At 37.4% G+C, this 14,201-nt stretch overlaps 1 protein-coding gene across 1 annotated transcript in view; it reads left to right on the top strand.

Moving 5' to 3' along the window:
* Positions 1-201: 201 nt before the first annotated feature.
* Positions 202-14,201, top strand: part of ELAVL2 (ELAV like RNA binding protein 2) — a 124,172-nt gene continuing 110,172 nt past the window's right edge. The window contains exon 1 of the mRNA XM_027911437.1: positions 202-416. Within this exon, the coding sequence (XP_027767238.1) occupies positions 390-416 (27 nt within the window). The 5' untranslated portion in view covers positions 202-389. The remainder of the gene's footprint in view (positions 417-14,201) is intronic.

Raw genomic sequence — 14,201 nt, 5'->3', positions numbered from 1 at the left:
GCCAGCACCATCCCCATGGCTGGACCGCTGCCCGCCCTCGCTCCGCACGCCGGCGCGTTTCCTTTTGTTTTCTCCTTCTCTCCTTTTTTTTTTTTTTTTTTGATAAGGCGGGTGTTTCCTTTAGCAGGATGGGACCGTGGGTCCCTCCCCTCTACCCATGCCTCTCCACCCACCTTTCTAGCTTTCCCAGCGTGGTCTGTAGGGGCGTGGGGGAGCGTTCAGTCCCCGCCGTGTGGCTCGCCCTCCTTTTGTGCGCTGGTTTCTGGGTGTCCTCCGCAGCGCAGCAGTTCCCCCCATCCCCTTTGCGACATCTGTTTCGAGAACGCATAAATACGCGCGTGTATGTGTGTGTGTGTGTAGATGTGTCTGTGGGCTTTTTTCTTAAGCTCATGACAAAGCACTATGAGGTCAAAATGGTAAGTGTATTTTTTTTTTTAATTATTGCAATTTCTTCAGGAATTGGGGGTTAAAAAGAAAAAAAAAAAACTGCAGCGAGCACTGTCGGGGGGGTGGGGGGCGGGTGGAGGGGAAAATCCTCGCACGTAGCATAAGCCTCGTTTATAGGCGAGGCGCAGGCGGGGATGCTGCGCGCTGCCCCGCTGGGCCGTGGGCGGCGGGCCGGGGGTCCGCGGAGCCCGGGGCAGGCGGCAGGAGGTGTGGAGCTGGGATGGCGGGGATGCGGCGGGAGCCCGGACACGCCCGGATGGTCGGCGCGGCCCGGGGGGGCGGTCCGGGCGGGTGCCGCCTGCAGGCGACCTTCACAGCGCCCGCTGTCCTTTGCAGATCTTTGCGAGAACAGCACCGTGGCTCCCTCCGGGGGAGCACCAGCCCACGAAACGAGCCGGGCGGTGCGGTGTGAGGGCTGATTAATTAATTTATTTAATCCTTCAAATTGATTTTTTTTCTTTTTAAGGGATGGGTACTGAGAGCCGCTTGAGCCAGTAAGCTTCCTCGCTTCAGGATTACCATAGGTAACTTTGCTCATTGCAACATTTAGCAATCGGTTAGAATTTATGTCGGATGATAGGCAGAAACAGTTAACTTGCACCGGCCTCATTCTGTGGATATCAGAATAATAAAATTATTTCTGTGAAAAGTAGCAGTAAGTTAGTTTTACTTAACTTCACCATTGGTTAAAGCAGTACAGATAATTTTCAGCAGTTACAAATCTAGTCACTGTTCTGATGACACTTTTAGGATATTGAGTGTTGTTGAAAGGACCAGAACTTGCCTGTAGTCTAAAGTGAGCTACTCCAAAGTAAGTCTGACATGGGTGAGGAGACTGAAAAGGATAGACTTTTAGCAGTAGCTACGGTCAAGATTGTTTTTTTTTCTATGATAATTTAATCTTTAATAAGCAAGGTTTTGGTTATTTTATTTTAATGTCTATACAAAGGCTGTAAGTTTAGGTTAATATTTTGCACAATTACAGTGTATATGCATGTGATGCAAAGGCAGTAACCTGTGAAATATAAGTATATGAGCATATTCAGGAATGCTAACTTCTGGAGAGTTTGACCCTGCACTGGTGGCAATTAGCTAAACCACTGGGATAGACTGCAAGTGGTAAGCTGTACGCGTTTCTGTACATATATTTCTGTAGCCAGGCTTTTTAAAATTTGTGTCAGAAAGGCTATCTCTCCAAGGAAACTGAATCCCCCACATGTATTAATATTTTCCTTTTATAGCAACCACACAGAATTTAAGTGCTATAAAGTATTTATGATTTTGATGTCTTCACTAATGGCTCACTTACCTTTTATTTTCATCATATTTTAAGCTCTATGCAGGAGAAAAGTGATGAACATGAAGAGGAAAATATGTTGAATTTATCAGGAAACTCTGCTAACTAAAAGGGAACTCACTTTCCTTGCATATAGTCTCCCCAAATGCCATTATGTTCATGGGAGGGAATAGATGGATTTAGCTGTGCTCATGATTAGTCTGGTTTTGTATCCCCTCTCAAACAGAAGCACTCAGACTCCGAGGCAGCAACCACCCTTTGTTTCTCTCTGCCCTGACCCCACCTGTGCTGTGGTGTGGTGGCGCAGGCAGTACCTTCATTTGCCTTCACCTGCATCTGGTTGTGGAGATATCACAGGCTATGCATTAGTGACTCTGGACATTTAAAAAAAACAAACAAAAAAAAAAAAACCCCAAAACAAAAAACACACAAACAAAAAAAAAACCACAAAAACCAACAAAAAACCAACACACCACTACCACCAAATAAACCAAACCAAAACCAATCAACCAACCAAAAAAATCCTTACTAAAAAGCTAAGAAAACTGTAGACCAAATTCAATGCAAACTGCTGATAAAACATTTTGGCAGCCAAGAAGACTGCAAGACTTGGGGATATAAGATTTGACAGAATTATCTTGCTTGACAATGGCTAAGAACTTGATTGTGTAGATTATTGTAGAAGAAAGGCTTTATTTTTCTCAGTGATTAGAAATACCTAGGGGCAAAAGTCTGTTTGCTTGTGCAAACACATAGTGTATACTACCACATATTCCTGAAGAATATGTGGATGGATGTTCTGATGAAAGTGTGACTGAAAATTAGAGCAGTGACAGTGAGCAAAATGTACACAGGGACTTCTGTATGAAATTACAAGGGGCCTAGTGGGAAGCCCATGTGCACACCTTACAGCAGACAGGTAGGAAATTAATTTAAATTCTACTGATATTGTACTTCCTAACTTCAAAGTCCAGCCTTAGTGTGAAAAATGAGAGATGAAATTGAAGGGCAACAGTAAAAGTAGCAGAACTGCATTAAATAGGAAAGATTTTCTTGAAAATTTAAAGGTCTGGGGCTTTCTAGTCACCCTCTTCTGCTTCCCCGTGAGTTTCTAAATAATGTGTTGGGATTATTTCCTTACCAAATCACTTAAAATCTGTGAAAATCCCTGGGAATTGCTAGATACCAAGTGCCAAAAATGCACAGAAGGCATGCAATGTTTATTCTGTTAGAAGAGTTAATTGCAGCAATTGTTTTGTACTTAGGCCACTTAACAAAACAAAGTAACAACCACCTCTTGTTTTAGCACCTTAATATAGTTAAAAATTAAAAATAAGCACAGTTGAAATTGTTTCCTTTCTGCCAAAGTATTTGTATGACTTCATTAGATCTTGATTCGTGATATTTTTCAAGTTTCTGTTTAGAAGACTATATATAATCAAAGTATGATTTCATATTGAACTATTTACTGGTTCAATTACTAAATTTCAGTAATGATTCTCCTCCTGAGAAAAGAGTTTGAAATTTCGGGAATCAAAATTCGAAATGGCACTGCTTTGCCTATTTCTAAAGAACAGATTGGAAGTAATGGAAAAATAAGATTGCAGTTATTGCAGGGTTTCCATATTTGAATAGTGCAGATGTTTATTAGTCAGAAGTGTAAGAATCATTTAAGAATTGCTCTCAGTTTCATTCAGGATGCCAGTGCAGCACCTTATAAATTTTAAGCTTAGTTAATTGCTTGCTTAAGTCTTACACCTTCTAAGATTTCAAATGCAGGAAAATAAAAAAATAAAAAAAAAAAAAATCACACTGCTGTGTTTAGGAGGTATCTTGATTCTTTTTGGACAGATACTATTCAGACAGTTAATTTTCCTAATCGCAATGTTTGGTGATTCATGTGAGGGAAGCTGTTGACCCAAATCCTGCAAGTAATTTGGGATGACTATAAAGTGAAAAAAACCAAAAAACACCAAAAAAACACCAAACCAGAAACACTTCAGAAATGCTCTTAGGAAATCTTTGATTTTCCCAACAATACTTGTAGGTGTCATGAATCTGATTCCATTCTATATTAATAATAGGATATTGGTGGACACACTTGCATAGATACGTGCCTCATATTTATTACAGAGAACTAAGCATTTTTTATTTTGCCTAGTCCTTGAAATTAAATCTTTAAGCATCACAGAAGTGCAAAACACATTATAATAAATACTTAAGAAACTATCCTTTAACTCACCAAGTCTCTTAAAGCCTCAATGCTTGAAACTTTTTGCTTTTTCATATATATTGGTGATACTAAGATCAGTACTTCAAATTTCAGGCATTCAGAGACCTATGGTATTAGAGGAAAATGTACTTAATTGTCTGTGAAGAGGAATCTGTATTGAAATGAAACTATTTAGGTGGTGGAGAGTGGCATTCATGAGAGCTGTGTTTTTCTTGAAAGTTCACAAGTTGTGTTGCTTGCCCTGGGTGTCATTTGGTGACAGGGCGACAAAAATGTCAGCCTGCTCTAGTTTAGCAGAAATAGAGTATTTGTTAGAAATTGCAGGTATAAGGATAGGGTTAATGTGGTCAGTGTGTTTTTCCACAGAGTAGTCAGCAAGTAGTTTTTACAGCTAGACAAGTTCTTTCTGTAAAATGCAGTAGTTCTCTTGGAAGTGTCGTGATGCTGTGCTTTTCTCAGGGTTGTGAGGAGAAGACTCCCTTCTCCTATCACGTGATCCTTATGTTCAGTCTGAGAGTTAAGACTTACTTCTCTTCCAGAAATTAAATTCTCACAGTCATCTATATTTATGGCCACAGATGTGCAAAATCGGCATGTTTCTGAGAACTATCTTTTTTAAAAAATACAAGGTCTAAATACTTAATGTCATTAGCAATGTCAAGAGGTATGGCCACATATGGCCTCAGCATAGAGACAAATCTACAAATACTCCAATTTCAGACACTTTCCCTCCCCCTCTACCCAACAGCACAATTTAATGTGTGTGAAGTATTTGATGCTTCAGTGACTACTTTTTCTACAACGTGTCTTAGTTGCTGGGATCAGCATGATTTGAAGTAAAGCTGGTTATTCCTTCTAGGCGTGATTTCACACTTTCTTGTTCCTGTAGCCCTATTGACCATTCAGACAATATGCAGAAGTGATAATTTATAAACAGAGTGGCAGGAGACCCAGGGAGTACAGCATTCTTACTTTTAACCAATATTTACTAGTCAGTCAAGGTTTTGGTTCTGAACTGTGTGAAGATCTGAATGCCCGTTTAGTTCACTTTGTCTTTTGTTTACTAAAGCAGGCTGGGATACTAAACCCAGATGATGTAAAATTTAAATTAAAAAAATGACAAGGCAAATTTGGAAGGGGAGAGGGGAAAATAAGTAAAATAAGTTCCCTGATTAGTGTCCCACCTTCAGTTGTGGTTTCTTAAAAAGTGAGTGACCACTGGATTCCACATTAAACTGAATGTGCTGTGATGGGTTTTTACATCCCATGGCACACTATGTTGTTCAAAACATGCAGAATATGAAACAGATGGCTTGGGAAGACTGTCAAAAAAACCTGCTGGGCCTTCTCTGGTATTACCTTAAAGCAAGAGGGAGGATGAGTAAGTGTGCTGTAATTTTTGGCCTTAACATAGCATTCAGGAAGCTTGGGCTTCCGAAGACATGCTTTTTCAATCACAGTAACATGTATAAAAACAGATATCTGTTTGAGGATGATGGAGCAAGATTATTTGCAATTGTGAGGATGAAGGAATGGAAAATGGCAGTGGGGGAGGAGGGCAGACATTTCCTTCAAGGTGCTCATCACAGGGCTGAGCAATGCAGACAAATAAATTTATTCAGGAGTATTCACAGGTCATCTTTAAATATTTTTATGTATGATATAGTGGAAGGTAAACCCTGCAATGTCTAATTAGTTTTTTTAAATTATGGAAATAACAGTTGTGCCTTCAAGACCTGCTTGGTTTTAGTTTCAAAATCTCTAAGTATGTGGAATCTTCTAACCTAAGGCAAAAAATGTATTTTATATTAGAGGCATGAAAATCAGACCCTACTGTATAAATGTGGGTCTGTAAGACAGTGACTTTTCAGGAGATATCTAATGTACTGATAATTTTATAAATATAAGCAACTCAAATTCCTCTCTTCTTGTCCACAATAAATTTTTAGAAGAAGCTGGTTTTTTTTTTTTTTGAATCTCATTGCTGCAGCTGCATACTGTCTTACTTAACCTTCAGTTAGAATAGCTAGACCTAGTATTTCAAGTCAAAATTACCAAAAGTAATACATATTCAGTAGTATTAAAAAAGAATTCCATCTTTGAGTTCACAACTTACTGAAACGAAGATTTATTTCCAGAAGATAATATTATGAGGTTACAGTTCAGAATGTGGACATTGCAGCATAAGGAAAACAATTTTCTTTACGCATTGCTCAATTTCTGTTAACTGTAAAGATGATCATCTGAAACACTGCAAGTTTCCCAGCTGTTGTCATTTTTTGCAGCTTATTTTCTTATCTGTTGTTAGTTTCTTGTACGTATTATCATTGCTCAGTTGTCTGATAAAGCTGAAATGTGTTACAATGTCTCAGCTGTATTTTTATTTTTCAGCTCTGAAATATAGCACATGACTTAGCAATACAGCTAAGTCAGAGCTTTGGGAGATTAATACCTGCTAAAACGATGGTTTAATACTTACCTGTTATTTTGAAAATCCACCTTTAGCCGATTTTTACTTAGTCTCTTTCTTGACAATGGGTTTTCATTTCCATGTTTTAGGAAAATCCTATAAATGTTGTTATGTTACTACTTCAGAAGGGGAAAAAAGGAAGAAACATGTGAAATACTCTTGTACTCATTTTGCTTGTGATTTTGAATAGCTTTCAAATTAGAATGATTTTCCCAGATTTTTATAGGCTTGCCCAATCCAGCTGTATATTTTATATGCTAATTTAAGTTCTATTTTTGTTCCCCTTGGGATTTTAAGTGATTATAATTGTTGCTCTTCAAAAGCCAAACAGATGATGATTGCTGCTTCAGGAATATACCAAAAGAAACCGGCTTTCATTAAACCTGCTCATCCACTTCATAATTATCTCCATTTTTTCTCAGTAAGAAGCAGGAAAATGGCAACTACAGTTCATTGAAGCCAGTTCAGTTATTTAAACATCACTTTACTGCGATAACAGGAGGTGTTAAAGCGGAGAGGTTTTTCAAATGCCAAGATGTAGCCAGTTACTACAGGGTTGCCAACTGGGAGATGAGACCCTTCATGTCAGTTTGAAATGCAGTGCTAGAGGCTAGATTCGGCAGAAGTTACTGTGGTCTCTGCTGTGGCTGGGACCACTTCTGGAGGATAAAATGTAAATTGCAGTGATTTTGCCTGGTCTGACTGCTCTGGAAGAAATGAGAAGCGAAGAGTAATCAGAAACATGGGAGAGGAGAAAGAAGTTTAAAGCAGGCACAAGCATAGAGGCTAGAGAAGATAATAAATAGATAAATAGTACATAGGGAAATGATCATACATCATGATCAGTGGTCATAGATTCACTCTTGATATCTGTCAGCCCTAGTGATGTTTGGAATGAGCCAGGCTAGACCAGAAGGTTTCTCTAGAACTTGTTTCAGCAATAAATTTCAGTTCAATTCCATATTAAAAACATTTATAGAGAAATTTTGCTGTGAAGATCAGTGCTGGAGAGGAACAAATCCCTGTGAATTTGATTCTGCAATATCTGTCAGCCCACGAACACTGACCTAAACAAGAGTAAAAAGACACAGAGATTTCTTAAGACTTAGAAATATGTAAAGAGTTCTTTAGTCACATAATTGATTAGAAACCTGACACATTTAAATTTTTGCAAGTATCTTCTGATGTTTTTGTTGTCTTACAAGTGTAAACAGTGCTGCTGGGTTTTTTTTTCTACCTGCTCTCTGAAGTCTGACTCCTGCAATTTACAGAAAGAAGTCTGACCATATGTGTTGCCATTTGTTCTCTGCTGCTTTCTTTATGCAGGCAATCAGTGGCAGTATCGCTGTATAAATCACAGCTTACCACTCAAGAGGACCTGTAAAAAAACAGTTCCATCAACAGTTGTTTTTTTTCAAAGACAGACTGCAGCAGCTGTCTTAAAATGTGGTTCTTTCATCGAAGAAAGCAACAATCTTTTACAATTTTAGTGTCCCATATGACTCGTTTAGGTGAAGGAGATGACCGGAAAAAAAAAAAGAAATTCACAAAGGGATGAATTTGTTTTTTATTTCTTAAACTTAAATGCCTGTATGAGACCAGAGGTTAAACTCGGCCAGCCATCAGAAACTCCTTTCCATCAATTAGAGAAGCAAAACTTCTGTCAACATCGTCTTTCTATTTTACCCAGAATGTTGGCTGTAGTAGTGTAAGCTGAGAGAAAAATTATGTGGCCTAGAGACTGGAGGGAAAAAAAAAAAAAAAGGTCTTTCCAATAGAAAAGAGCTGAAACATCCAGTGAGTTCAGTTTTGTTGGTACAGCCTGGGGATTCAGGCAGTCACTCTTGTAAACTAACAATGCCTTGTAAGCATCAGCAGTATGCTCCACATCTCCTTGAGACCAAAAGGCAGAGGATGCAATCCCAGAGCACAGGCAGCAGACTGCCAGGAACGTGGCTTGCTTTCTTAGTTCCCAAGCAGCTTTATTCAGTATGACCAGCAGTTTTGGATCAGTTTCATCTCCAGCTAGAGTGCCTCATAGAACCAGGTTGAGCTTCCTGTGTAATCCAGGAGCTACAGCAGCAAAGCCTGCTCCAGGAACACCATACCCCTGTCACATGGAGGCCTGGATTAGGTTTTACAGAAGTGTATCTGAGTTATAGCAGAGGTGCTTTTCCTTTTGAAAACTGCTTTCAAATGTAAACCTTTTTTACTCCTTTAGAGGTTTAATACTGCATCTACATTTATTTCCATTTCCCTCGTTTCAGCACAAGTTTTGTCTGAAGTGAGCTGTGTTTTCCTCCCTTCCTTTCCCACTGGGGCAGGAGGATTCCAGGCGCTGTGGCAGCGCACTTCCTTGCGCAGCTGCTTAGGGAAGTGAAGTGGGTTGCCAGAAGAGGAACAGTGACACAGAGGTCAGTCCTATCTTTAAAGCAAGTAAAGAAGAGGTGACTTACTATAAAAGCAGCTAATACAAGAGTTTATCAGAGTTACTCCCTACTTTTTATTCATTATCAAGGGGTGATTGATCGTGTCACCACTGTCTAAAAATCGGAGCTCCTCCCAGAACAGTGGGGGTCAGGAAATCCTGAGCTGTGAATCTTGTCTCCATGTTTTAATTTCTTTGTTTTGCGTTTCATTCTCTCTTACCTAATATGAATGTGTATTGCTTCAAACTCTTAAATGTATTTTAGACTTAGTTTTCCCACTGCTGGTAATTCAGATTTGCATTTGCAAAATGTCATGCACTTAACGAGAAAGGGAGCAGGAAGTAGCTTTAGGAAAGCAGATGGTGGAAAGAGAATTTTGTATTAATTCTTCTTATAAATGGCTTATTAAACGAACTGCTGTATCTAGGTTCTAAATTTATTACCTTGTCTAAGGTAGCTTAATTACATATCTGCTTCCTGAACTATTCAAGATGCATTTCTGCGCTAGAGAGTTTATAGTGTAACAACGTGCATTTCATTCTCAGACCAAACTCTTTGCAGATGGTGCATTTTCACAATGGCAAATGGTGCGTCATAGTCCTCATTGCAAACTAGCCACCCTACATACTTACAGTAACAATGATCTTAGATTCTGCAGCTGGAGAAGTATTTAGGCAGCTTCTGTTAATACTTGCTTATATTTCCTTTTTATTGCATTATCATTCAGAATTAGCATCTTGAGCCAAATTAACATGCAAGGTATTGAAAATATATGCAAAATAAGCATTGAAAGAAAACAGTGCAAAAGTAGAATATTTCATAATGAATCAGAAAATATAATTTTCCACGTTAGGAGTACCTCAGTAAAATAGAAATAACTGTAGTTTGGCTTTCTTTCTATTAGGTTTCAGGTTTTTGCTTTATTTGTGCTAGATACGTGGTCTTATCCCCGCGTAATCTGCTTCTGTTGTGATTTCCTTGTTTAATTTAGAACCAAAACTTGAAGAGTTAGAAACCATTCTTACAGAGTCAGTAATCACTAATAAATTAGCTGTGATTTTATAAGGAAATAGATGAAGATGATGCCTCAGTACTTGACAATTAGGAATATAAATTGACTAGGTATGTTGATGAGGAAGATTTATTTTAAAAATACAATATTTTTATTTTTAAGGGTTTTTTGCAGAGTTCTATGAATTGAAAAAAAAAAGGAGAAAATTAAAGTCTGCTTTAGATAATAGCAATGAAACCAAGGCAAAAAAAAAAAAAAAGAAAAGGCTTAACTGAAAATTCTTGGCATAATAGGAGTTAAATGATGTAAGAGTAGAAAGGATTCTTTTTTGCTCTGTAACCTAAGGGCAGCATAGTAAGAATGAAAGAGATGTTCCACGGTACATAATGTCAGAATAATTAATGAATATATCTGTTGCTACTCAAACAATTTTAAAACATCTTCATTACACTTTACATTAGGCAATTGACTAAAGAGGTTCCTAAAGCAACAATAATACTTATGTGAAACTACAAAGTTAAGTAGGTGGTACATTTGATGTACATTGCTATTCCTTTTGAGAACAGCTCTTACAGACAGTACAAAAATTATCTCAGGCAAAATGATACATGTATAAGATATATGTGTTAAACAATAAAAGTTCTTGGTTATTAAATAGATGAGAATTGTTCTACAGATTTGACTTCACATGCTATAAATATTTCCATTCATCTCGGTAAGATTACCATAGCAAGGAGAGCAAACTATATGTTAAAGCTGCCATAGTGTTATGGCTCTGTATCACTACTCCTAAGCTTTACCCAAATGGAAATGACAAAAGCCATTTTCCACAACAGCGGCAAAACTTAGAGGCAAGAAAGAAGACCTTCTGTCCACTCACTGGGTCTATGCAAACCTTTTCTGTATTTGTAACTTCGTCTTTAAGGGAAAAGAAAAGAGCATAAAATTCTGTAGTTTACTCTTCTTTCTGTGCAGAGTATTTTGACTTATCCAGACAATACTTGGGTGTGACTGAATCAGCACTTTACAGTCAGAGCAGCTGGGAGAAGCAGCAATTATATAAAGATTAACCCCAGCTCTGTTATTTTGAATAACCTTGTTTCTCCTTGTCTCAGGATTATCAAGAATCAGAAAGACATAGTCTCATGGACTGATGAGAGATGTTAGGGAAGATGTCTCCAAATAGCAGAACCTGATCAGTTATTATCTGTTGTGGAGATGCAAGAAGGGCATGGCTCCCTCGTATTAGCTTGAATATGAAGTTCCAGCAGAAAATATCAGTTCCGAATTCAATCTGTACTTCCCCACTTCCCCAGAGGTAGCAGCTCTCTTTTTTTAATCTTATGTGGCTCCTTACGTGTCCAGAGTCTCAGTTTCTTGCCTTTCTTGCGTGTAAAAAAGGTAGTCTTTCCCAACTCAAATACCTACAGCTGGAAATACTTTCTTTACTCGCTTCCTTTCCTATTCTTTAATCCCTCATTTTTCTCTCAGTAGAAAAGACATTGAATGACCTCACACTCACAACCACACTACTGTTACTTGTTTTCTACCCACACCTTCCAGAGAGGGGTTGATGCAACATTGCCATAAGTCAGCACCAAGTTATGGCAAACTAGGCGGTAATGCTGTAGAACTGGCTTTAATGAGAAACTTTTTTGTTTGTGACTTTAACAGCCTTTTTATCCCACCTTGTGGAATTGGACAGTACTTTAATAAACCATCTTCGTCAGGTTGTGGTTATGCAATTAAATGTTGATTCACTTAAGCTGTATATATCTTATATATATCTTATGTATAAATCTTAACTATATTGATGCTGTGATGATTCCACACAGGTACAAGCTATAGATAGTTCATTCCTCTGTCTTAGTCTTTCATGGAAAATGCAATTATTCCAAGCAGAAAAGGCTTCAGAGTAAGTGACTGTCTGACCATTGCATTACACAATGTGTTTGCATGGCATAAAATGCTCATTTGCATAGTTATTGCAGAGTAGTTTTTTCAGGCCTCAAACACCCAGTCAAGATAGAAAACCACAAAAAAGTATTAACCTGTTTGAACATGCTAAAAAAAATCTGGGATCTGAATCTAAGAGAAAAAGACTGGGAGAAATAGTAAGATCCCATTTGAGGGCAAATAAGTATCACATATCAGACTGTTACAAAGTGAGAAGATGGCTATAAGTTTCCCTGTTCAGTTATCTTACTTTTGTTCTGAGTGCTCAGTGACAGTTAGAGGGATGTTTTACATGGATTAAGGAGGAATTGTACCAAAAGATATTAAATGATTGGAGTGTAACCTGATATTTACCCTTTGTCTTACTGTAGCACGTAGGAACACTGATGAAGTGGTAAGTAAAATAAATATATTTGGTATGAATCTTGTAAATTTCAAGATTTTCCATGCAGGGAAAAAGAGGAAAAAAGCTGTGGATGGAAAGGCTAAGTAGGCCTTTTTACAAGACTTTTATTAATTGTGGCTTAATTGCTTTTGTTCTTTACATCCTCTTTCATGCACATTGGAAATGTGGATTTTATGTCTTTCAGAACAGCAGTATGTTTCCAGAATCAAAAAGCAATATCCAGTCATCCTGTAAAGCTAAACCTCCTTTTCCTCACTGTCAGCACATGAAAAAACTAATAAAAAAAAGTTAAAAAGGGAAAAAAAAAAAGAAAATTAAAGAAAAAAGTTAAATTCTATATGGTTAAAAGTGAGTTGAAGGAGGAAGGCTGGTCTTAGGTTTGCAATGCAAATTTGAGTGGTAAGGGAGATATTTTACAGCTTTTTGAACCATGACATGACTTTGTTTCCTGTTTTGTGTTAAGTATCACATGGTTTAAATCAGCTTTCAGTCTCTTAGTGTGTCTTCGTCATTGAAGATAAGTTATGGGACTATGAGCATGATTGGGGGAACATTGTGGAAGTCTAGTAGAATTCTGCACTACAGTGAAAGCATTGTTCAAAACCAGTTTCCATCATTAGGAGCTATTTCTAGACCATGAAAATTGAATCCTGGCCCTTAATCAAATATATTCCAGGATTTTGCTGTTTCACTTTCTACAGATTACAGGTAAATCTCTGGCATTGTTGATCATGTCTAATAATGATGGCTAAAATGTACTTTTTCCTTCTCATAGAGAAGGAATTTGGAAAGCATGTGCATTTATGCTTCTGATGCATTTTTTTTTAGCCCGAAGTTCTCATTGATAAGTTAATATGTCACCATTTTAAGTGTCCAAATAGGAATTCTGAAAGGATGCATGATTTTTCAGAATGCAGATTGTCTGCAGGTAGCTTAATTGTGGATTCCCAAGTTTCATGTGGAGCAGAAAAAAGGAAATTGGAAGTCAACAGCCAAATGCTGAAAGGCACTTTTAAGATAGAGGTCTGGAAGTTAAAAAAAAAAAAAAACAACCAACAAGAAAAAGTCGTTGAATTTACCTGGAAGAAAAGTGCTAGAATGCAAATAGCTTTGTTCATCAGATTCTTATTTGCTTGGTTTCAATGCTTATTGACAAAAGCAGAAAAATATATAGAGAAGTTGTTAGTACTTTACCGCTTCTTTTCCTAGTCTCTCAGATCTATTTCTTTCTTGAGGTGTTTTTTTTTGTTTGTTTGTTTGTTTTGGTTGGTGGGCTTTTTTTTGGGTGGTGCGGTTCTGTTTTTTCGTGGCTTGGTTTGGGGTTTTTTTTGTGTGATTTTTTTTTTCCCCAAACATTCAGTTTATTTTAAAAGACAAATAGGAAAAAGCACTATTTAGAACTTTAGTCATTTTGGTGGTGTGAAATGATACCTGATTTATATAAAGATCTCATTCTCCAAGGAAAAAGAAACTCTGTATCTAACTTTGAACTTCAACAGCTTCTTAAGTAAGCTTCTAAGATTCTCTTACAGAATCTTTTGCAGTTGTTAAACTAGATTTTATGTGTTGTGAATTAAGCCATTTACTTTTTTAACTTACAATACGCATGAATACTACGTGATCATAATAATAATGATTATTTCTAAAACCATTTTCAAATATTCTTTGTCACTGTTTCTAAACAATTTCTCTCTTAAAATATATTAATGTTTTCTAGAATACTTTTAAATACCCTTTTATGGGTTTTCTTCAGTTTTTTTAAAATGAGGAAAGACCGGATACAGTCTTCTATTTTCTGCTCATCGGTGTCAAATAAGAAATGTGCTCATGTACGTCTTTTCAAATTACACTCTTGTTTACACATCTCAGAGTGAAATCTCTCTTTCTTGCAACATCATATTCCCATGACTCTTAGTAGTATCCTGCAACCTTTTCTTCAGCACTACTATTA

The sequence above is a fragment of the Empidonax traillii genome, unplaced genomic scaffold (assembly GCF_003031625.1).
Source record: "Empidonax traillii isolate 1590-97213 ecotype Southwest subspecies unplaced genomic scaffold, ASM303162v1 scaffold3:size4013460, whole genome shotgun sequence".
NCBI classification, from domain to species: Eukaryota; Metazoa; Chordata; class Aves; order Passeriformes; family Tyrannidae; genus Empidonax; species Empidonax traillii.
This window is presented reverse-complemented; position numbering and strand designations above follow the sequence as displayed.